Below are 25460 nucleotides of genomic sequence, written 5' to 3' on the forward strand. Positions count from 1 at the left end.
CTTCATACCTCTATAATGTATTAAAAGATACTGACCACCTGCATAAAGTGCTTTTTGACCTTCAAATGGGAATCACTCTGTAAGAATTGTTAAGAATACTCAATCTTAGAATGATTAAAATAGTGTATGACTTTTGCTTGTTATTGCATCCATTGTACCAACCATGTGAACCTTTAAATAAATTTGTTGTTAAGATCCGTGGCAACAAAAAATAAAGAGGAAGAGGTAAGGGTTAATAAGACCTCCAATTTTTTCCAGCAAAAAATACTTGGTAATAATTGTTTCTTTACACCTAATTACAGTATTTTAGTTACAGTTTTAATTTTTGCATCCTGTGCATGATTAGCAGCTAAGATAAACATTTAGCTGGTAAAATGTATTGTTTGCTTAGAAAATATTTTATGAAAAATTATAAATATCATCTATGCATGGGCATAAGGAGCATTTTTATAAGAGTGATTTCTTCTTTGATTACTCTTTTTGCAGAAATGTTGCCTATATGAGCTTTTAGAGATTTTTTTAATCCAAAATTCCAGAAACCTCTGACTTAGTTTCTTTTTCTTTAAGAATGTTTAATAAATTAAATTCATTGTGAATGTAGATTTAAAATCCCCAGCCTGAGTAAGATATAAAATATAAGCTGTAAAGCAAATATGTGCTGTGCATTTTTTTTCCATGCAACCATACCAGCAAATTTAGTATACAATACCCAAACTCTTACAGTTTTGAGTGTTGATGGGTAGACTGCTAATAATGTTGAATGATGTGGTGGCTGGAGAAGTTCAGAAAAGTTTGCTGGAAATAAATTGAAAGCCCTATTTATAGTATTTTTGCTTGGGCTCAAATCAATATTTGAACTTGTAAATCTCTACCCAGAGGAGACTTACAGGATAAGAAGGACAAACACAGCTGCCTTTTTTTTTTAAAAAAAAAAAAAAAAAAGGGAAAGAAAATTCTGTCAAAAACTTTCCTCAAACTGTTATAAATTATTTTTTGTCATATTAATCCCCATATTTGATACTGGAACATTGCTGGGATTTTTTCACAAAATGAGCAAAAGTGAATGCATTGTTAACATACTGTCATGCTTGTACATAAATAAAAATAATAATCACAATTAACATGGAGAATAGCAATCTTTTGAAAGAACGCATGGGGTTTTTTCTACATCTTCCATTCAAACTGTAAAAAAAAAAAAAAATCAGAAAACTATGGAGCACAGTCCTTAGGCAAATTAACTGTATTTTATGTGTTTTTGTAATGAGCCTTTGAGAGCCATATTATCACATATGTACCTCAGAATATTATGAGAAGAAAATGACTGTTCTTAACAACCTGCAGTTACATAATTTATATTTTCATTTAAATGGCCCTTGCTTATGGTTTTGAGGTCAGCCTTTTCAGGTTTTTGATGTGATAAGTCAATGCCTTCCAAAGGAACACATAAGAGGGAAGAAGCAAGAGCTGATTTAAATTTTAATTAGTTTAATATAACATTTTAATTTCATCTCCTAAATCAGCATGATCTCTGTTCATTTCTGTGGAATTGATTTTCTTGTCCTGCTAACTGACTTAAATGCATAATGGTCTTTTGCCTTTTAGGCTTACAGTCCAAGCTGAATGTCCAATGCACTTGGAAGACTTCCCTATGGATGCTCACTCATGCCCACTGAAATTTGGCAGCTGTGAGTATATAATGAGAATTATAGACTTTGGTTAGCGCATATCTAACATTGCTCAGCATCACTTTATTTCAGAAGTTGGTACATGAGAGGTTTAAACACAGGACGGTACTTTGAAAAAAAAAAAAAGTAACCTGACACATCAAAATCTCTTTTCTCTACTCAGCGTTGTATCTTCTAATGTATTTTAAAGCTTTCTTGACTCCAGTTAACAATAAACACTATGCATCTAATTCAGCAGTGCACTGATCTACTTTCATTCCAGTGTGCAAACTATACCGAGGAATGCAGTCCTGGGTGCACATAGCCTGTCTAGTATTAATGAAGAGCTGATTAAAGACTTCAAAGAATGTTTTTTTTCATGTATTGAAACATTTATTTTCTTTTTCTTGTTAATGATATTTGTTTTTACATTCTTAGCAACAACAAATGGCTTCTTGTGACAAAAAATTTCACTCATGGGTATGTCTGCATCTTACAGACAGGTGGACCTTGATCTCACTATTATTATTTTAACAGCAGCATAACTTCATTTATATTACAGCCTTCCTCCTTCTTCATGGATTAGGATCACTAATTTTGTACACTAAAAGGTTTTCTTTTTTAATTTGGCTGCAGCCTATGTTCTCTGCTGGGTCCAGGAAAGGGAATATTTTTTGGAACAAACTGATTAATACCTTTAAATTCTGGCATATCCCTTTTCCTTGGAGTTTGGAGCAAATTAAATCAAGCCTGCGTTTCTGATGATGTTTCCACACTAGAGGGAAATCTTAGCTATGGAGATAAAAGATCATTAGAGTTAATAATATTTGTATCATGGAGCCTTTTTTGTCCTTTAAATACTATATTTATAATACATAATACAGCTTAACTAACACCAGAGATGTTAGCTGAAATTGGCTACTGGCTAATAATGTTTACATATACATGCACAGCAAGGTATGTTTGATTTATAAGGTGTGGGAGGAAAAAAAGACTCATATGTAACCTCAAAACAACTTTAAAAACCCTGTGATAATGAAACTGATACTCAGACCAAGAGACTACTTTATACTACGACTGCATTTCCATTCCTAAGTTGGAAACCTTTCCGACTCACTCAGTATGTTAGACTTTCTGTAAACAGTTTCTTTCTTTTTTTTTTTTTTTTTTTTTTTGTTTGTTTGTTTGGTTGGTTGGTTTATTTTACTTACTAATTTATTCTTTGTTCTCTGCCCATGGTTTCTGGTTTTCCAGTACACAGGAGAATTCAAACTGTGAGCTATGTGTTTTTAGAAAAGCTGTCTTTCTTTTCCCCCATAGTCACGTGTGCTTCAGCCCATTGGCACATCCAGGGCACTCTTATTTCTGTCCATTTTATTTCTTTAACTAGCACTCCTTTCTAGACTACTGTGCATTTTTCAGCTTTTTGAAATTTTTTTTTGAATGGTGAATAGTGGTGAAAACAAGCAGGAATCCTGAGGATTTTGGTTTAGCTGGGACAAGTCTACTAGTGGTATATATTTGTCACAGCTCTTCATACGCTGTTAATCTTACATTGCTAGGAGGATCATCAGCCTGGATGAATGTCTCCCTTTTCTTTTTTACACATAAGAAAAGATCCAAATTGAATGTATTGGAGAAGCTGTAGGTTAATAGATTACCCATCTTTATCAAAAAGTCTGGCCAACAGTGGGGTGGATGGGGACAAATCAGCAGTTGGCAATACGGCTGGTTTGCATTAAAGCAGAGGTCTTGTGGGAAGCTGGAAAGGTAGAAGGGAAATGTTAAAAATCTTGATGTTACCTACCTGTGATATTTTGTTCGTCATGCATTTTACGGCTAGTTGCATGAAGAATCTTCTTTCTGGGTCTCCAGAGATTTCTCAAGTGAAAATGTTTTCAGCTCAATAGAAATGTTGCTTTTCTTTTTCACTTCACTACAGTTATGGTATAAGACTTAAAATATACTTGTCTCAGTAAACCAAAATGAGCACACACTTTCTTCCATCAGTGGTTTACCCTTTTCCTTTCATACTACATTTGTTAGACTGGAAAAATCTTGCAGGACATACTACATTTTTTTTTTCTTTCTTAATTACTGGAGAGGCATTAATGCTATTTAAAATACAGTGTTGATTTGCTTTCATTCTAGTTTAGCTTGACAGACTCTAGGCCAAATGTATGTGTGATCATGACTGCCCTGACAGAGCAGTCTGCTTGATGTCAGTGTGTCCCACAAAAAGATGCCAAGGAACGAAATTTCAGAGAGTGTGCAGGGCAAGGCCCTGAGCCACTGCAAGTTTGTTAAGGGCATTGTCACTGGATCTGGCTTCCTATATTGAGGTATGAATTTCATCTAATAATAAAATGCTTGTCATACATTCCCACAGTGGAGAGTGGGGACAATGGAAAACGGGAACAATACAGGAATGAATTTTCAAAAATGTCATGTGTCCCTAAACAATGGGAATTGTTGTTCTTTTCATCTGGTTTACCGTGAGTTGTAGGATATTTATAATACCTAATCTCTGACAAGTTTTTTAATAGTGTAGAAGAGATGTTGTCTGTAATTTAATGGCAATAAAGTGTGGTTAATAAGATCACAAATGAGTGCCCTGTTCCCATTCTGCAATAGGTATTTACCCTACAGTAAAGCTATTTTAAATGGCCAAACATTTTTTTACCATATCATTTTAAGTAACTCTTCTAATTCTATGAGTTTTGATGTAAGCTGATTAATTTAAATTGCTGACAACTTTTTTTATCTTATTTCCCACAGATGCATACACAACTTCAGAAGTTACATACATTTGGACTTACAATGCTTCAGATTCAGTGCAGGTGGCACCAGATGGCTCAAGATTGAATCAGTATGATCTTTTAGGCCAAACAATTGGAAAAGAGACAGTTAAATCAAGTACAGGTTAGTAAAAGATATTTTGAAGAAAAAGACACTCACTTGGCTATGAAGAACATAGGCATTGCTGGTGGTGTTAGAAGGCTACTGAAAAAAACTTGCAAAATATAAGATATTGGGTATAGTCCATTAATGTATGGTACAAGTAACACATAGCAGCACTTCACTGATTCTTTCAAGTTAATAAGTAACTGGTGATAGCAGAGGTGAACTTGTCCCCCATGACTGTCTTTTAATGCGATCTGGAGCTCAGTCTTGAATCCTAATGTTTGTAACCCAAGACTGGGGTAATTGTTTAATTTCGTATGGTAAGTGACACTTTTTGTCTACTAAATGGTGAAGCATGAAGATTTCAACCACTTTTTCCTTCCATCAAGTTTTTGGCGTTAAACACTGGATTATTCTACCAGACTCTAGGCTGTGTTCCTGTATGTGCCAAGCTGTGATGGACCCCATGATTATCTTCTGACTGTAGACTAAGTTCTCAGGGTGCTTTTGTGTGAACACAGAGTTGCTTATGTGCAGGAGCCTGTAGGATTGAAGCTCTTGTGAGGACACACAAGAGTTCCTATAAGTTCTTGAACACTAATCTTTCCTCGAACTCAGTGGGAATAAGGTGTAGCTGCACTCAAAAACTTTTTATATTCCTTAGGATGCTTTCTACTGCAAAATACATTCTGTGCAATTTAACCCTAGTGCATTTGTTTCATATGAACATACCATTCTTTTACCAAAGAAATGTACTTCCTTAAAAAGATAACCTTTGGTTTCATTGTACGCTGTTTTTTGTGGCACCTAGGTGAATACACAGTAATGACGGCTCATTTTCATTTGAAGAGAAAAATCGGTTATTTTGTCATTCAGACTTACCTTCCCTGTATCATGACTGTCATTCTCTCTCAAGTGTCATTCTGGCTGAACAGAGAATCTGTACCTGCCAGGACAGTTTTTGGTGAGTATACTGAGTAGCATTAGCTTTGTTTGCAAGAGCTGAAACTGTTAGGAAGCATTTCTGTAGTATGCTTGGTAAAGGCTTTTTTCATTCAAGTTAGTGTGTTTGTAGAATGTGATACTATTTCTAGTCCAAAATACAGCTATCTTACAGGTCTTCTGAGAATCCCAGTTTTTGGAAATTAGCACGTACGAGAGAACTGTCCACATACCCTTGAGCCTTAAAAGGAAAAAGTTTTCACAGAATGGAAAAAAGATGATAATGTTTCTACTTAACAAGTAAATTTAGATTATTTTCTGAAATGCCTTACCTTGATATTATCCAAATGTTTTGGTACTTGGTAGGTAAGCCCATTTCTAAATATATTTGTAAATTAAGCAAATTAAATTTGAATTTGTTGGATTATTTGAATGCATTAAATGTTGCAAGCTGCAGTTCTTTAAAAGAAACCCTACTTTGGGCAGCTGGGAAAAACTTGCACACTAATTCAAATTGGAGAGTACTGTAAGGGAGTGAACAGTTTCAGCAGCGCAAAATAGTGGTGGTTCTCTTACAAGGTTTTGCTCTCTTTATTAAAGCAGAGTAACAAATGTCTTTCTTCTTTGCATAACTTAAACTTCTTTTAATTTGTTTGCTTTTAAAGAAAAAGAGACTAGCACAACAAAAGGAAAGTGATGTCTGTGTGGAATCAGCCATCATAAAAGCTGCAAAAAGTCATATGATTAGTCATCGGTAAACACTATGCAGTCTTTCAAAAAATAGGCCAAACTCAAATTTATATTGAGTATAATGCACAACAGAGCACTTACTGTCTCTGCTGGTATTGAAAATGTCACACAAAGTGTTGTTAAGATTGCAGGTTTGAATATGAGCCGCACTGAAGTCTCATGAAATGGGCCAGTGGTTTTAGTGGGACCGGTTATCAGGCAGATTTTTTTTTCTTCCTTCAGAATCTTCTGTGAATTTGTCCATTTCTGCTTATCCAAGTGCACATTCCTCTTTTCCAGCCTTGCAAGTACACTGTCAAATCTGTCTATAACTCTAACTTTGCCCTTTTCTGTACTCTCTCCTATACATTTAGGACAGTGTAACTGATTTGTCCATGAAAAGTCTCACATCTTCTTTAAAATAAGTAATATTGGCACGGCAACCTGCTGCTTTACTCTCCTGGGGGTTTAGCGTAATATGGGTAATGAACAGTGTCCTGTTTCAGGATGCCTTGGAGGGAGCAGGGTCGGATAGCCACAAGAACAGAACCACCCCACCCAGTGACATAAAATCTAAAATCTGTTTGCTCAGCGCAGTGGGTATACTGAGGAGACAGCAATTTCTGTACTAGTATTTTGTTTCTGCCGCACAGACATGCTTCTCACGCACCCGCCAGGGCTCGTCCCCTGCAGGCCAGCTGTAGACTGGCGCCCTGAAGGAACAAGACACAAGACGTGTTGAGGATCTGCCTGATGGAGCAGCCTGGCCTCTGTAGCAGTGTTTGCACCTCAGGCCTAGCCTTCTACATCGGGTTGGATGTCCCCTGAGGAGCTACTTCTTAACATTCTTTTACACTGTGGATGAGATTGTCAGCATCAGCTGCCAAGGGCTGCTCTAATCGCGTAGCCCCAGGTGAACCTCCTGGTCTTTCTCCATACCTACTGACAGCAGTAGGATTTCTGATACCCTCTGGTCTCCTGCCTAAATGTGTTACAAAACTGTGAAGTTAGCCACAGTTTCATAACAAAGTTTGTCTGTTGCTTCTTACTGTTTTCTGTCTCATACTGAATTAATCTTGACAGAGCTTGGCAGGTGCCCTCAAGGTCTCATTTGGGTGGTACTTTTGGGTAGACTCCACCCAGTGACACAAGAAGCCTGTACGACAGCTAAGTCAAAAAAAAAAAAGCTACTTCCAGCAGGGAATATAAAAAATAGCAGGAGATAGCACTTTACATTTGTATTGATCATACTTAACTTTTAGTTTTTATAGGGAGTAGTCACTTGCTGGATAGCCATCTTTTCATTGTGTAATAAATATATCAAAATTAAAGTATGGTTAAGTAGAAAATATTAGGTTTGATAAAGTGTTTTTCAGAATCAATGAGAAATTTGTTTCAAATATCTTCTTGAGAGCTACCAAGTCCTGGAAAGGACTAACCACTGAAGTAGGATTCCTTTCAAAGAAACATAACTCCTGGTTATTCAAAACACCACTTAGCATTTATTATTTCATGCTTGAAAGAAGTTACTTTTCTTTCCCCTTTCTATTCTCTCTCAACACAGTTTCAAGTTCCAGGTTAACATTAAGGGCTTGGTATAATGAGGCTTCTTTTATAGTTGAGCTCTTTAATCCCTTTCCTTTATGGCACCTATTTAATATTGTTGACCTAAGCTATCTCAAATGAATTATGGCCTAATGTTATATTGTTTTAACTTTGCTTTAAATTATTGAAAGAAGAAACTTTTATCTTCATTAATTAAGTCTTGAATGTGTTTTCTCTAGCAGATAAATTTGAAAAGCATTTGATTGCATTTTTAACGAAAGGGAATAAGCTTGGTTCATAATGCCTTCATTTAGTGCAAGATTACAATCTGTTTCATTTAGTAATGTGTTTATTGTTATGCACTTAGTGTCAACAATATTAGCAAAACCAATCTTGTGCATCTTACTGAATTCTCACGTCATTTTTAAGGGGTCATAACATTTAGAAGCATTGCATATATTTGAATAGCAGTATTAGATGCAGGTGACAGAAAAATCAGAAATTAGTTTTCTCAGTGCTACAGTTTTCTATGTGGTTTAACTCACATGGAGTAGGAATGAAGAAGGTTGAAATGAATGTAGTCAGATATATATTATTTGATACCCCAAGCAGGCAAGAAGAAAAATAGTATCTTTTTTTTTTTATTACATTGTCCTAGATGCAGAATTTAAATTCACATAGCTGTGGCTCTTTGGTCAGGACTCTGTTCTCTGTGGTCATTTATTCTTATGCTGCATTCCTATCCCTGTGTTTTCTTGTTCTTAGTTATCTTGGTTCATCTTTTCTAAGCCTATATTAATTATGTACTTTGAAGCAAAAAGCCATTAGACCTGAAATAGACACACTTTTAAACCGTGCAACTACAGAAAGGGAAGCCTAAAAAAGTGCAGATTTGTTCTGGTTATTTTACATGGAATTGAATTATGTAGACCCTTCCTTTTGAACAATTCTGTATGTACAAAGTACCTTTTCCCAGTTTGTTGAAAAAATCTCCACTGATGTGGATTTACTTTGCCTTGTCACATGCTGCAGATTGTCTTTCATGCATTAGAGATATCCCACACTCACAACTTTCAGTCTAGAATTCCTATTGGAATTTCTGCTAACTGCAGCCATAAATGCTCTAGTGGTAGGCAGTGGGCAAGCATATCTGAGAACTGTAGCCCTTGGTTAGAGACTGAGCTCGCTGCAAACAAGATTAGTGTCCTTCTTAGCTCAGTGGTGTGGTCAAGACACTAGCTGGTGTTCCTGGTGTTCCATAGTGGCATAATGACATGCAACTTTTCTGGGAGCTGATGTAAATAGGCACTTGCCATTCAGCTTTGGGAATTATCTTGACTGTCGATCATGGGGAACTTTGTTCCATGCTCATGTTTAGAACAGTGAAGCAACATGAGCACCAACTTCACAGTATGTATATGTAATTGAATGACTGAATGCAGCTTTTCTGGAAATAGATTATGTACGGTCCTTGGCTTCCCATGCTATTTAAAAAGGCTTCCCATGCTATTTAAAAAGGCTTCCCATGCTATTTAAAAAGGGTAGTACTTCTGCCCTTTCATGTGTTGTTCTTTTAGTAAAAAGGGTAGGCAGAGCACTTGAGCTGTTTCCTACAATCTTTCTCTCAATGGTTGTCCAGACTCACCTCCTGGTGTCCTATGAGAATCCATGTACCCTCCTGTTGTAACTGTATTCTTAAGTAATACATATACATTGTGTAAGTAAAAAAGAAACAGTTTTGGTGTGTAGCCAGATGGTATGGTATAATACTTTAAAATTACACTATTTCCAGAATTGTAAAGCTTTTGTTTATACCTCCAACTATTTATCTCTCGGAGTGATAAAATGAAGTAGTAATCTGCCTCTCTGTAAAAGGGACAGTCTTTTCTTTCTGCTATGTTATTTGTATTTATAAATCTATTCAGGTTTTGGACCAGGTTTGAGTGATCTAATTACCTAACATTGCAATTACTGTTAAGGAAAAAGAAGAGTGTAAATAATAGAGCAATGGAATTAGCTTCCTATAAAATAAAATAAGGTAATTTATCAATCCTTTTGTGATGTGTTCTTCAACCAGTATGTATCTTTGCAAAGTGTTGTGATGAAAAATAAAATTGCAGTAGTAGCATGACATTTAAGAAATGGAACCATCTTAAGCATTTTATACAAATAATTGCAAAGCTGAAGCACCTCTTTTGTTACAGAAATGTCCTTGGTAGCTCTTTATTTAGGCCTTTTACTTTTGTTCTCAAAGGGAGATTGTCCACATTCTAACATGAGAAGGGCTAGGACATGATTTAGTTGTGTAAAATCTGTTCAAATTAGAAAATCAGTTGATACACAAAAGGTGAAACTAGGGTCTAAAAGAACTTCTTCCTGTCAAGGAGTAGCCTGACTTTTGCACACAAATGTGGGCATAAACTTGTCATCTTGATAGATTTTGAACTTTAATTATTTATTTGCTAACTCCTCCAATTTCCACTGTATGCTCTTAGTTAGGCATTTCTATTTTTCAGTTTACCTCTTCCACTGTTGCGTGGCAGTGCCCTATACCACTGAGTGACAGAAATTGTTGGCCCAGAGGTGGCTGGCTAACTTTAAAACACATTTTGAACAGTATCCGTCTGTCCTGGAATCCCAATATATGACAGAGCTGGTACTTTCCCCAGCCAGTGGAAGTGCTAGTGAAAAAGCATTGAATTGCAGCCTGGAGACTGGATATCCTCCTTCCAATGAGCTGCTGCAAAGTGGCACCATGAAAAAAACAAAAAAAATATCCTAGGCAATCAAGTAGCTTCAGGTCTTGCCTGAATGGATAAACCCTGTAGTGATAGAAGATACTTTAGATTTATAGACTGCACTGCTGAGAACAGAAAGTGTAAAGATGTTGGAGTATACTTGCTGTCAAGTGTAAAATATTTGGTCTCTTCAGAGAAGGGAAACATCATGGTTTAGTTTTTTTGGATCCTTTTAAAGACAAACTGGTGACTGCTTGTGGTCTCTTACAAGATGATACCTGTCCATGTCCTTCTGGCACCCGTTTTAGTGCCACAATCTGCTGGGTGCTGGGCTATAGAAATAGTTTCTTGACCTGTATAAAACTAGGGTCTTTCTATGTCATAGTGCTTATTGTGCAGTCTTTACACAGCCTATTAAATTATTTTAGGCTGTTCAGAATAGTATAAGATTTAGAGGAGAAGATTGGTTTCCTTTATATTTTTTACTATCTCTCTGTAGGGGGACAATCCACTCACCCATTTTATACCAATTTAGCTCACTAGTGTTCGGATTTGGTAATGCAGTGAGGAATGTTTCTGATCTGGTCAGTGGTATGGGTTTGTGGGGTTTTATCTATGTGAAATCAATGTGTTTGTTTTACAAGTTGACCATATTCTTCCACATCAAATATTTTTCAGTTCTCTCAGGTTTAGGCATGGACAGGAGGTGGCTTATTTCCATTCAGTCCTTTCTCATAAAGAAGACTTAATAATACGAGTTTTTCAATTAACTCTAATGTGCAAAATCATCTGTCTTTTAACTGAAGAACATATCAAGTATAAAAATGCTAGATTCCAAAACTGGCAGGTATCACAGATTAATTAACCTGTCCAATTTTTTCCCACTCAGTACAGGTTAAATGACTCTGGTAGCTTGATCATCACTGAACTGTACAGAGCGAAGGAAATAAATGACAGTGCACTGGCAGTTGTCTGACAACGTGCTGTTTTGGTTAGCGTTTGGGTCACAGAGTGTGTGGCTTGCTGAACTTTTAGAGGAATTGGTCGACTGGTGGCAAGGCACAAGATGTATATTCATGATGTTTTAATTAGACTAGAAAAGTTCAGCTGTTAATCTTAAATTAGATTTCTGAAGAGGCCAATGGGTCTTCCAGAATATTAGTTTATTCTAAAAGGTAGGACTTTAACAGAACAGTACCTTAGCAACTGTGCTTATTTACATGTGGATGAGGTCACCTTATCTTTGAGAAATAATCACTTTACTGATACTTCTGTATAATTAAAATGATTTATCTGCAGCTCAGGACCAGTGTTTAAAATTTGCATGTGATAATTTTAAATGTAAGACAGACTGCCTTTTCCCTGAGGTGCTAAAAAGAATTAAGCCATATGTTGTGTAAGTGTTAGGAGAGAACAAGTTCTTTACCAAATATATGTCTATGCATTTTCATACAATATAGTATGATAGCTGCTTTCTTTTTGTTGTATAGGCAGGTAGATCTTAACAGCGTCATGGCTGATTCCAGATGAAACCCAATTATTTAATTTATGGAGACTGAAAAAGAGCATTAGAGAATTATGTTTTGCTAAGGTGTCTGGATACTGTGTGACTCAGCACGATGCTTCTGTGCCTTATTTTCCTTGCTGTCCAGACCTTAGGAGTGCATCAAGATAGAGCAGCACTGAGGCTGAGTTCCACTCAACTTTGTGTTGTCATTCTTTGTAGCACCTTCAGAGGTGGAGGTTTCTTATGGGGGTGGGGGTGTGGTGTGGTGTGTGGAGATTGAAAAGCCTGAAGAGGTCTGAGTTGGTGTAATGCTGCTTCTCTTCCCTTCACAGTGGTTAAAAATGCTTCGCTTGTAGCAGAAGGAAATTTGAGCTAGGTCAATCCTGCAGAACCCGTGACAGATTGCTGACAGTGGAGGATTCTGGTTTAGGGAGAGTGACTTTACTTTCTCTTGTGGAATCTTCTTACAACAGTTTTAGGAGTGTGTAGTTGTTGAAAGCTGTGATGTGCTGATTTACTATATTTCAGCCATGGTATCTCTTTTTGTCTGGTCCATAATGGAGTGGAGGTTTGCTGATCTGTGCTAAGTATATCACGTTGTGTTGCTGTTCATTCTGGAGATGTATTTAATGGCCGTGCCACAAACGGAATCTAGTTTAGTTTGTCTAAGTGTGATTCAGCCTGGGGTGGGAGCAACTGATTTACTTAATGAATGGAGACTGCATTTGTGGGCTGTGGGTCTTTGACTTGCTAAAACAGATTCCGAAAGAGAAGATGTTTCTCTGTCCTCCCATGTATCTTTTTTTCTGTTTTGTTTGGTTTTGTTTTGTTTTGTTTTGGTATAATCCCTGGCTTCCTAATGGGTCCTCATTATGTGCAAAGTACTGTAAAGGCCTTTTAATAACTGCCACAGTGAAAGAACAACAATCTTCCTGGGTCTTGTTTGCTGACACATTATACACAGATATAATAATCTGATATTTCAAATCAATATGCTGTTGTAGAAAAAATCCGTGTTACCTGAACAGAAACCTGTTTATGTCCTCATCTGTGTCCCTGGTTGGTTAGTGAGAAAGCTACTGGCAATGCCTCCCCCAACATTATCTCTAATAATGTATGTGTACGGTCAATGTATGTGGACCGGTCAGTAAAGATGGGTGCCAGACCTACAGCCACCAAATGCTAACGTATTCATTACTCTAATGCTGCAAGATATTATGATTCCATTAAGGAATTGTTAATCTTATCCCTTACCTGTCCTGATAGCCAAAAACAAAAACAAACAAAAAAGGAATTATCTCTCTCCTGTAAGTAAAAACTTCAGCTGGCTAAAAAAGGGAAGTTTAGATGACAAAATTGAACTAAAGCACTGCAAAGGGAACGCCCAATGGAGCCTTCAACATGGTTCTGGCACTTTTTCACCAACTTAGACAAGCAAATTTTCCATTGTGTTTCATGAATATTCTTGGGTTTGTATTTTTGTTGACATGCAAAATCCAAGTAACATTGTTGATGTTCTGTTTTTTGTCCCCTTGCAGGAGTAACACACTGTGGCTGACAATGACAACGCTGAGCATCAGTGCTCGAATTCGCTTCCCCAAAGTAGCATATGCAACAGCTATGGATTGGTTTATTGCTGTTTGTTATGCGTTTGTATTCTCTGCATTAAGTGAATTTGCAACAGTAAATTATTTCACAAAACGAGGATGGGCCTGGGATGGAAAAGTGTAGTGAATGATAAGGTAAGTCCTAAGGAAATAGCCCTGTTTCTAGTCAATTGCACTAAACCAGCTGTAATATATTGTTTTGACAAAATTGGCTATATAAAAAAAAAAAAGATTATTTATATCAAAAGAAGGTAGATGTATTTTCTGTCCTGAACAAAATATATCTGCCCTGAGTAGCTAATCTCATTTTGTCTCAATAATCCAGATTTAGGTATCAAAGCATGTTGCTCTTTTTTATGTTGGGGACTGTCTTGACTTGTTTCTTGACTCCCCAGATGTAATTGTTTATCTGTTATCTGTTTTATTCAGAAAATTTAATCCAGATTATATTGGTCAATCACTCTATTATTTATTTAATCCCATTGAGTCGGAAATAAGCAAAGATTACAGAAAGAGATAATGTATTATAATTTTCCTGGTAACTAAGGAACAGAAAAACAACTGAATGCCCATATATTAAAAACTATTAATAACAAAATCTAGAAGTTCTGAGCATTTTCAGTATTCTGAAACTATCCCTAATGATATGTAGACATTCATTTTTAAACTAATTTACATAGCAGTTGTACAAAAATTCTGATTACTTCTTCACCTGTGATGTATTGAATGCTTGGGGGGTGCAAGAAGCACAGTCATGCCTTAATTTTCTGGTATTGATAGTAGTGTAGGTGTGATATCATGAAGAAATTTTAACCTGATGGAATTTCTTATTTTGTGAACAAAATGAACTGGTGATACACCTAAATTTGTGTCAAGCTTCACAGTTTATAATTTTAGTAACTCAGAACAAATGTTAAAGCTGACTTGTTGTTTTGACTGACTTACTATCCGATATAATTTTGTCCTATCTGAGTCCCTGATTCTACCCATGGGAAAGGATTTCTTCTTACAAGAATATTCTGGTTTCTGTGGTTCTCCTTAAAATAGGATAGAATATTATTTGCTTTCTAGATGGTAATAGTAGACGTGAAACAGTTTAATTAACTGATGGTTTCTCAGCACTTTGAATGCATAAAGCAGCAAAATGTTCAGTTAATGATAAAGGACAATCAGAGGAAATGAGTACATTGTTTATAATTCCCTGTGGGTTCTGGAAGGGCATGAACTATCCATAGCTTCAGGATCTGCTCCCTCATGCTAGAAGTAGATATCGAATCACTACAAGTTTGTCAGCATGTCACGAGTGAGGCTTTTCAGACTGGCACATTGCCCTAGCATTGTAACAATGTAGGGAGCCCTTAAATAAACTCTCCAATCATCCTTTGGCTGTTCCTTTAAATGAATATAACAGTGTTGTCTTGTGATCTTAGGAGTGGGCAGCTGTGAACAGCTAGGTAGTATTCCTTCCATAGGATGACAAAATTAGCCATTCCATTTAAGATTTATATATTATTCACATTTCCAGTTCTGTATTCTTTCAAAACTGGCTTAACAAAAGCTAAACTTTTAACATATTCATAGTTTCTCATACAAAAATAGGGTTTGTCTTTATTATGCAGGTCTCATTAATGGTATTACAGGTACCTTTTAAAAACACACTAGGAATGCCTGAAAGGAAGGAATTATAGAATAATTAAAGTTTTCCTTTAGTAATTTGATTTGGTAATTTGCTCTTACTCTTGTTGAATGCATCTGTGCACGTAAAGCCAGATTTACTCTTACCAATAAAGTGAAATATGTTCCTCAGTGACAGTCATCTGTGTTCATGTCATATGGAAATTCCATCTGGATGTTACAACATGGAATTGGTCTCACAGGAAAGCAGGTGCAGGGACAAGACTACTATTTGATCAGCCCTTTTTCACGCTCCAGTCAACAAGGAAGCAATGCTGAATTCCCACCTGATCCCAGATTTTCTTTTTATGTGATACCATCTCTTGAGACAAGGTATTTAGGGCACTACATCTAACCATGAAGATCTGATCAAGATTTGTAGATGTCCTTAATAAATATCAAGTTGGAGCTAATTTAAAATCAAAAATTGGAAATTGGGTAGATGCTTCCCAGTGGAAGTAAAAAAGTGGAATGCACTTGTATGAGAAGTATCAACAATTCTTCCCTCATTTGTGCCACTTCCATCAGATTAAAAATCAAACCAAACCAGTACAACAGCTGATGATTTCTTATATGAGTCCAAAGTTAACTATTTCTTATCTGTTTAATTCTGTATTTCGCGGAAGAGATGGACTGAATCTATATTTATTTGCTGCTTCTCAATTACAAATGGAGAGCCATGCTTTCTGAGAAACTGAAATCCTTCCATTCGCTCCTGTAGGTTATTAGAAGTTCCTTAGTTTGGGCTTACTGCAAAACAGTCAATCATTTTATAGCATTACAGTTTTACTGCAGAGCTGGTCTGTGTACCTCTGTATGTCTAAAACCTCAAGTCTATCCTCATTAGCCTACACACTCCTGTATATATCTATAGACATAGCCTCTCCATTGGACTGCCATTGGCTGAACTTTAGCCATTTGAGAGCATACACAATCCCATAAAAACACAGAATTGCTGAGGTTGGAAGGGACCTGTGGAGACTGTTGAATTTAACTTCCCTACTCCAAGCAGAGTCAGCTAGGGACAGTCGCTCAGAGTCATGTCCAGATGGTTTTTTAATATCTCCAAGGATGGAGACTCCACAGCCTCACTGGGCAACCTGTTCCAGTGCTAAGTCATGCTCACAGTAAAGCAGGCTTTTTTGTTTGTTAAGTGGAAATATTCTGCATTTCAATTTGTACCCATTGCCTCCTGTCCTTCCACTGGATATCACAGGGAAGAATCTGGTCTGGTCTTCTTTACTCTCTCCCACCAGGTATTTTTAAACATTGATAAGATTCTCCGCTGAGCCTTCTCTTCTTCAGGCTGAACAGGTCCTAGCTCTCTCAGCCTTTCATATTTTAGGGTGCTTCAGGCATTAAATCATCTTGTTGTTCTTCACTGGATTTGCTTCATTATTTCCATATCCCTCTTGACCTGGGGAACCCAGAACTGGATCCAGCACCCCCGGATACATCTCATCAGGGCTGAGTCAAGGGGAACGATCACCTCCCTCTGCCTGCTGGCAATGCTCTTTGTAATGCAGCCCAGGAGGCTGTTGGCCTTCATTGCTCTGAAGGCACATTGCTGGCTTGGGCTTGGCTTGGTGGCCAGCAGGACCTTCTGGGCTTTTTTCTGCAAAGCTGCTTTCCAACCCATTAGCCCCAACCTGTACTGGTGCATGGGGTTGGTCCTCTCCAGGTGCAAGACCTTAATTTCCCTTTGCTGAATTCATTAAATTCTTGTCATTCTATTCCACTTACCTTCTGTTACTTTTTAGATTCTAACCCCCATTTCATCAATGTAACGCATTTAAAAAAAAATAATTCTGAAAAACAGAAACAGTTTTTGGGCTACTTCTTGCAGCTCACTTCTGCAACTACCAGGCTGGAATAGTTCTTTATCTTAATCACAATCTCTTTCTGACCTCTGTGTGTGTGTGTATGTATATGTACATGTAAATACACACCTTCGGAATCTCTTAAAAAACTTAGACCATTATTGAAATCCTTGTATTTATTGGTGGTATGTTATGAGGTGTTCAAATAATAGTGATGCTAGATTTATGTGGGAAAGATGGCCTCATTTGCGTTTTATTACAATGCCAGGTAATCTTTTTTTCCCAGTCCACCCATTCACGTCCTCCTAGTTCTCTTACAGAGAACATTTTAGAGATCTTGCAATTCTATTGTAAGGAGCATATACAAAGCAGCTAGAGAAAGACCAGCTCCTCTCCATTTATCCTTACAACTGCAGTAACAAACCCTTCCTCATATAACTTTGGTAGGGCATTTGATGATGCAAGAGTCCATGTTTTTAGACCATTCTTATGTTACCTGTACCATCTTTTTGGATAGACGGGGAGTGTCTTTCTTTATATTTCAATTTATCGGTATGGTATTTCTGGTATTTATTTTAACAGACTCACACATACTCATTTGTTTAACATTTGAAAAGATGTTTTATTAAGTCTATTCTGGCAAATACACATTAAATATTTAACTTCATGCTGTCTTTCAATAGAAAAAAGAAAAAGCATCTGTCATTAAGAAAAACAATGCCTATGCAGTGGCTGTTGCCAACTATGCTCCAAACATTACCAAGGACTCAGTGCTACCAACCATCTCCAAGAGTGCTACAACTGCAGAACCCAACAAGGCAAAACCAGAAGCGAAGCCACAGGAAGCAAAGAAGACATTCAACAGTGTTAGCAAAATTGACAGAATGTCTAGAATAGTGTTTCCAGTCTTATTTGGTACTTTTAATTTAGTGTATTGGGCTACATATTTAAACAGGGAGCCTGTCTTACTTGGCTTTGCCCCATCAACCTAAAAGCTGAATTGCACTGAGGACTTAAAACATCATTCTAATCAGATAGGTTGTTCGCTATGTACAGTCCGACTAATAACTGCTAATCTGTGAACCATTATGTACAGAGTGTATATAGATGTCTTATCTGTGTATCTCCAAAGGAGGGACACAGTGTTAATTCATGGGTCTGTAAACAGATAGCACCCATGGCAAATATAGCCAGCTCTTTAAAAGTGATACCCAGGAGAGTTCTGTTAAACCAGGATTCAAATACACAGAATTATATTCTCTCCGTACAATGAAATGAAGATATGATCCTACATAATTATTTAGGAACAGTATTTTTTAATTTAAAGTTAAAAATTTTTCTATAAAGTAACTAATTCTACTTTAATGAAAGAACTGTCATTTAAAAAAGTGATTTTTTTAAAAAAGGTGTAATTGTTTCATACAAGCAGTACCCATGTACATAACAGAGTATGGTGGTCATACAGTTCTACTGTTCACAAATGTTCTGGACAGTAGGTAGTCTGAAGAAGTAGTAAAGACCACTATATGGCAAAAGCCACAACTTTCTTACTTCTGTCCTGTTTGAAGTTGTTAATAAACTCTTCTAATTGATTTCAGGGAAAAGCAAGTGTTAATCAAATTTCCAATATCAACTGACTTCTGCTAGTGAAACTCATTCTTTTCACCATTTTGTTTATCTGATGTTGCTAAGCCAGGTCGTCTGGTTCAGCAAAGTTGGGTTTTTTTGCTTTTTGCCTTTTTTCTTAATTGGATTATTGTCAGATGCATAAAAACATTCAGAAATTTTTCAGGGTTAAGTATATCAGTAGTATAATACACTCTTTTTCCTTGCTTAATGATATTCTAAAACCTGTGGTTAAAATTCTTACCTGTATTTGTACCAGAAAGCATTGTTTTCAAGGGAAACAAGAACCATGATTTAAGTTCAGGAGATTGTCCATATGCTAAAATTTACTGCTGCTTTTGTAAATTGCAACTTTACATTTCGCTGACATAACTTTACAACAACTTTGTATACTATAACTGGTTTTGACTAAGATTTGAATGTATTTTTTTAATAAAGGTCATGCATCATCAGTAGGTATCAACTGTATTTTCCCTATACACAAATATAACAAAATGGAGCTGCCATTTGCAATTTTTATATTGAACATTTAATACTGATCAGTAAAATTGTTGCTCATCTGAGCCTTTGCAACAGATTCTTTATGCCCCTAAAGGCCTGGTAATCATGACATAAGTAAATAATTGTGTACTGTATTAGATTTTAGTATACTTGGCCAATCAAAAATGTTTTGATTCACACATACATTAGCAGTTATTAGTTGACCTTTAAAAAAAGATACACCTTTATGATGATGTCTTCTAGTAGAGACATATGTAGTCGTATAGTGTCATTTATTGCAGTTTTGTACAGTACTTGAGTATAGTGCATAAAATAGATATGTTCAGAGTTTAACAAAGTTGTACAAATATTTCTAAAATCAAATAAAGATATCTTAAGACATGGAAATGTGCTAAAACAACAATGAGAAACACTGCTTTCATTTGCTCTTTTATTTTCTTGCTTTTTCTTTGCTTTTAATGTGGTTCTGTTTTGTACTTTGTGTGACAGTATAGATGCCAAGGTCACAAATGCATATTATGAATAGAATTAATAGTTAAGACAGAGATGACATCAGAAAAATAAAGACATTTCATAAGTTATAAATGAAAGGGAAAGCATGGACAAGGTGTGTATCCCTTGAAGTCCCTCTAACTAAACCGTCAGATTAAACCTTTCTCATCAACAGTAGTTAAAAAATGAGCACTTTACTCAGAATATTAAAATAAAACTATCCTTATTTTCATATATATTTATATATAAATGTAGATCTTCCATGTAACATGGAGATGTGTGCAATAGCGTGTTTATGAGCATAAGGCTGGAAGCAAGCAATAAAAAAAAGGTTTTTTTCATGGTATAATTATACATTTTAAAAATGTTTCATTTGTAAATTATAGATTATCCCTTTAACATCGCATTGTCCAGGTATGAATAAATATATAAATATGTACATATGTACAAATAATTGTAAATATTAGAAATGTAGAAAAAATCCCTTCACTTTTAACTCTGTTTTTGGCAAAGGGCTCTGACTGTATAGTTTAATGGAGGCCCATGCTAAACTGCACTTGAACTTGAGTAGCTCAATTATGTTTTCTGTAGCTGAGGTCTCCTTCCTGTGACTTAGTGGGAGTTCTTACCTTCTGTTCACATCAGCAAGATCTAGGGACTCTCTGAACCTCACTGAACTGGGGTGTGAGAAACAGGTTTGTGTTTCACCCTTGGCCATATCCCAGGTACTCCAAACCCTTCGTAATGTTTGAAGGATGTTGTGTATTGCTCCATGCACAACACTGTATAGTCAGAATGCTCCCCCCTGCAAACATGATTTTGCTCAGAGGCATGCTGGATTACTGATACGGAAGGATTTTGCATCCTTATCCAAGAATGAGACCCCTCAAAGGTTTTTAACAGTAAAGTCTTCTCCAACAAGTCTTCTTCTCTGGAAGATAACATCTGTGTAATGCAGAGCTGCACACGAAAAGCATATATATCTTCAGTTGGCACAAGAAGCCTGTTACTGTCTTACGTTAGTCTACTCTGCTGCTACTGCTTGTATTGGGTACAATTATTTTTTCATTCACTGACCATTTTCTCCATGCTTTTGTTATACTTAGAGTCAGTCAGACAGAAAAAAAAAAAAAAAGGTGTTTATCACATGCTAAAGATACATTTCTTGCATGCTGATATAGAAAAATAGGCATACTCTATAAAATGACTCAGTGAAAAATAATATATTCTAAATATCTACATGCAGTTGTTGTGGGCATCAGCAAGGCTTTGAGTGCGTACACTCCAGAAAAGTTATTGCTTTTCCATTTAGTTCAGTTGGTTTGTGTTAAGGCAAACTCCTCCTGTAGGAGGAAGGAGTCTGCTTTACTGTTTCACTACCGAAACATTTATAGCGAGTAAACTGACCACACATAAGTTGCAAATTTGTAAGACTAATAACTGGATAAGTGAATTTGAATGTAAAGATTCAAGTAAATGCAAGCATCATGCAAGGAATATTGGAACACAAGAGTTAGACCTTCTTTCCACTTAGCAGTATAGAATCTGTGTCTGGGATTTTAAATCTGGTGTCACAGATTTATGTGCCAAATACCTAAAACTTTCATTTAATTTGAGTAAAGCTTGCTGGTCTTAAATACTTCAAGCAGTGAGAGAGGGCATGAGTGAGCAAACGCAAGTCACTTCACTATCACATACTTGCACATGGGGTCTGTGAGTGAAATTTTTGGTTGATATGTTAATCTAATTTATTCTTCCTATTATTCTTGGGTCAGGGTGTCATATGTTATGTGACTTAAGAAAGAATACAATAAATACAATGATATAACACTGTGGTAAACTTGGATTGGAATTACCATAATTCTGAATGAGGTTTATGAAATAGGTTTCCAAGGTAGTATGGGGGCACATACTTCTGAATGCATGTGGTTGTTAATTTAACAGTAATTTATAAATCAGCATGAAGAATATAGAGATCAGCAGGGTTTATCAGCCAGGGTTGTCTGCTGGAGACTTCTTAACAGATTGGTTTTAAAAGAGTGGCTTCCAAACTTCTCAATTATGTTGTAGCCAATGAAATTCCCTTCAGCTTCCACATCTGGGTTAATCCAAATTGTAACTGCTGCATTGTTGAGCATCCTTAAAGAAATTATTATGGTAGATGTGAGATACGAGCTTTTGCTTGGGAGAATACTCATACCACTGAATATTATGGTAAATTCAGGAGCGAGCTTGCCTTTATGGTCACAGAAGAGAGCATGAAAGAGCTTCAATAGACACCAAACAGGAGCCCAGGAGCCTTGCTGAATCACCTTCCCTTCCCAGTGATTATAGATAACATACGGGGTGGTGAGACTTTTCAGGAGTGGGGTGACCATAAACTGTCTGCATGAAAGCAACTAGAAGCAGCTGGGAGGACATAGGCATGTGTAGGGGAGGAAAGGGGAAGGAGAAGTAAATGGGCTTGTTACTGTGTCAGTGGATTTGGAGATGATGGAGGAAGAAGCCATTGAGGGAGGTAATGTATATTTTTGTTTCAGCTTCGGTCTGAGCCTTCATACTTGAGTTGTGGGAAAGTACCTTTAAAGCGTATGACATTTAAATACTTCTCGTATAATTCTGCTACTTGAGGGACATGATTGTGCCTTTGAAACTGAGAGGCTTCTGCTGCCTGCTCTGTGAAAACCATGCAATGTTGTGAGCTTCCCACCATATGGGACATCTAGGGTGGTGGGAGGAAAGAAGCTTCAGGAATTAAGTGGAACTTCATTAGCTGTAGTTTTGTTTTCTTAAGAGGTGTGACTTTCACTTAAGCACAGATAGTCAGCATCCATCCTCCATACCTCTCATTCCTATTCTGAAAGCTTAGTGGTGCACAGGTTTTTACCTTGGCCTTTCACAAAATAGATGAAGTCCGTTCCTGAATGTTTCCATTCCTAAAAAATTTGCATGAAAGATGATTTCAGTATGGATATAAACCCACCATCAGTCTATGCCCAATTATGTGTAGACACACAATGCTAAAATTTAGAAAGCAATGCAATGGATTTTAAAGTAGAGGAAGAAAACATTTTAAAATGAGCCCAGAAAGTTAAATTGCTTCATTTAAAAAACACAGAGCATGATAAATGTACAAATGTCTAAACAAATCTAAATAGAATCTCTAAATGTGGTATAATTTGATGTCATTTATAAAGCTTTTGTCTTAAAGACTTTGACGTTTTAAAGTAATTATGTGAATTTATATGAGAGTCAGCTCACACTTCAGCCTCCAGTAAAGGGAGTGGTTCTTTAGAAAGCAATTTTAGGATTCCTTCCACCTCTTCCCAGTGACGGTGTAACTTCTGCTAAAATGCTGTCACTTTGCAATATAACTTTAAGTTGTATCCCTTTAAAATTACCTGCTCTTATTTTCAGTCGAGGAGACCTCCTGCACCTCATTTCTGTAGATAACCCAAAGCCCCTAACAACCAGAACTTTTAATTCTATTCTGAACCCAACTATTCATTCCAGCCATCTGAGAATCAGTGAGGAACATCATCACACCTTTAGTAGTAGAAGCTAAAGGCTCAAAGTTGGTTTCGATGAATGGCAGATGTTAATCACATAAAAAAAAATTTGCCTTCCTCTACTTTAAACCATTTAATTTTCTAGAATCAGATCTCTCTAGGTGAATCCTTGAACTCGTGTTTTGGAGTCTGTGATTACATCTTACTGGGAAAGGCTAAACGCTGCGGGCTTGACATCTCTGACTGAGAGCAGGGCAAAATTTGCGCTGAATTTAAAATAAAGCTGGTTAGCATCCTCCAGATCTTCATCTATGTCACTGAAGTCAGTAAGGATCATTTACAGAGAGGGAGCACACATGAGAGTACACCTGGGCTCTCCTTTGAACAGAGGTGCTTAGTTCTTTAACCCATGAAAATAAGCCCTTAAAAGAAGGGCCATCCATACTGAAATACAGGACTTGATGTCTGTTTCATTCCTGCTATATATTAATGCCTTTTAAGAATATTGTGCAAGTGCTATGAGTTAGGAGTAGATGATAACAGTCACAAAAAGGAAGTTGGAGGGTGTTTTAAAATATGCAAGATGATGTATACTCTTCCTCTAGTGTTGGTGTCTACATAAATATATATGAATATATTTTTATCGATGGATGATTTAAAAGTTATATTTTGCTCTCAGATTTAATTCCTTACATAATATTGTGAATACTTTACTTGATCAGGTGGCCTGGAGCATGTCTTTATGCATTCAAGGTTTTAATGATTGCACTGAGTGCTTTCATTCATCTGATACTCAAAGAGGTGAGCTTCAACAGGTTAAAGTGTTGTATTTGTTTTCCAGTACTTCATCCATCTACCTATACTGTTGAGGATGGATGGAGATAGAGAATGGAACAAGAAATTGCTTTGATCAACTGCTTTTGATATTCTTTATTAGATGTTCATTTTGGCTGAATTTATCAGTTATAGGCTACTGTAGCTTAGGCATTAGCATGGAATGCAATGTAGTACTTTACATCTATTAGAATACATGTGTACAATATGCAACGTATCTATAAACTGTTAAAAAATCAGTTCCTAAACAGCACCCCTTCACCTCTCTCCTCTAGTCACTTTATTAAGAAACATGTGAAGGCACTTAATTTCAATGGAAGTGATTACACTAAATCTTGTTATACTTGAAAATAGTAAAATAACGTGGAGTCTTATTCAGACATTGTTTGCAATTTCTCAGCTGGGCTGGAGTCAGAGAGCATTTATGCATTGTATGAAAAATCTACTTTAGTGAGTCACTTAGGCATGAAAATGTAAAGGAATTTGAAAATAGATGCTTTCAGTGTATCAACAAGAAATATTGAAAGAGGAACAATGGAACCGATAATTTTAAAGAAAATTAAACACCAATCAAATATGCACAGTAAGAAACTGCATGATAAATGTAAGTATACTTAACCTTGAACATCAACATCATATAAAATCTGGGTGACAGTTCACTTATTTAGTAGGTTTCATAGTTACAAATAACTAAAGAGGATGATAATATTCTGTAATTTGTGACCTTGTTTTAACTGGAAAAAGTTGTTACTTTTCTAAAATGTAAAAGAAATAACTGAATTTATGTTTGAATGTGTCACTGCTTGCTGTTGAAGAATATTAACCACATGCAAAATATTGCTTAACATTATCTTTTTGTACTTCTTATTAAAGTTAATTTAAATATAGCACATTTGGTATTTTTGTTTTTAATGGTTTGACAGCACAAATGTTTAATTCCCCTCATGGCTTTTTTTCTCAGGATTTGTGTGTGGGGTTTTTGTTTGGTTGATTTTGTTTGCTTGTCTTAAGCACCCATTACATCCTCTGTGAAGGTGCTTTTTTATTAAAGATAGAATTTCCAAAAGGAAGCAAACAATATATTGGGAAAAAATATTCCTTAGCTTGGTGGGAGTTTAACAGGGTTTTTTTATGTATATAATGAGAATGTCCCCATGTATTCATATTATGCATAGCAATATTTCATGTTTTCAGGAGATTATGAAACATATTGCTGCAGGGTATATACTAATCACCAGATGGAATATAAGAAAGCTGCTACAAGACAGCTTGGTTCATCAACGGGAGTAGACGGGGCAACAAAAGTTACGTGGAAACAACCCTAAATGTATATACTGTTAGTAGGGTGTGGATTTGTGTGTGCTGGTG

General features: G+C 36.3%; 1 protein-coding gene across 1 annotated transcript in view; it reads left to right on the forward strand.

Moving 5' to 3' along the window:
- Positions 1-24979, forward strand: part of GABRA2 (gamma-aminobutyric acid type A receptor subunit alpha2) — a 63956-nt gene extending 38977 nt beyond the window's left edge. Inside the window, 6 exon segments of the mRNA XM_037383932.1 lie at positions 1603-1685; positions 4443-4586; positions 5380-5536; positions 13571-13752; positions 13755-13771; positions 17814-24979. Of these exon segments, the coding sequence (XP_037239829.1) occupies positions 1603-1685; positions 4443-4586; positions 5380-5536; positions 13571-13752; positions 13755-13771; positions 17814-18122 (892 nt within the window). The 3' untranslated portion in view covers positions 18123-24979.
- Positions 24980-25460: the final 481 nt, after the last annotated feature.

Source organism: Falco rusticolus, chromosome 1 (genome assembly GCF_015220075.1).
Source record: "Falco rusticolus isolate bFalRus1 chromosome 1, bFalRus1.pri, whole genome shotgun sequence".
Classification (NCBI taxonomy): Eukaryota; Metazoa; Chordata; class Aves; order Falconiformes; family Falconidae; genus Falco; species Falco rusticolus.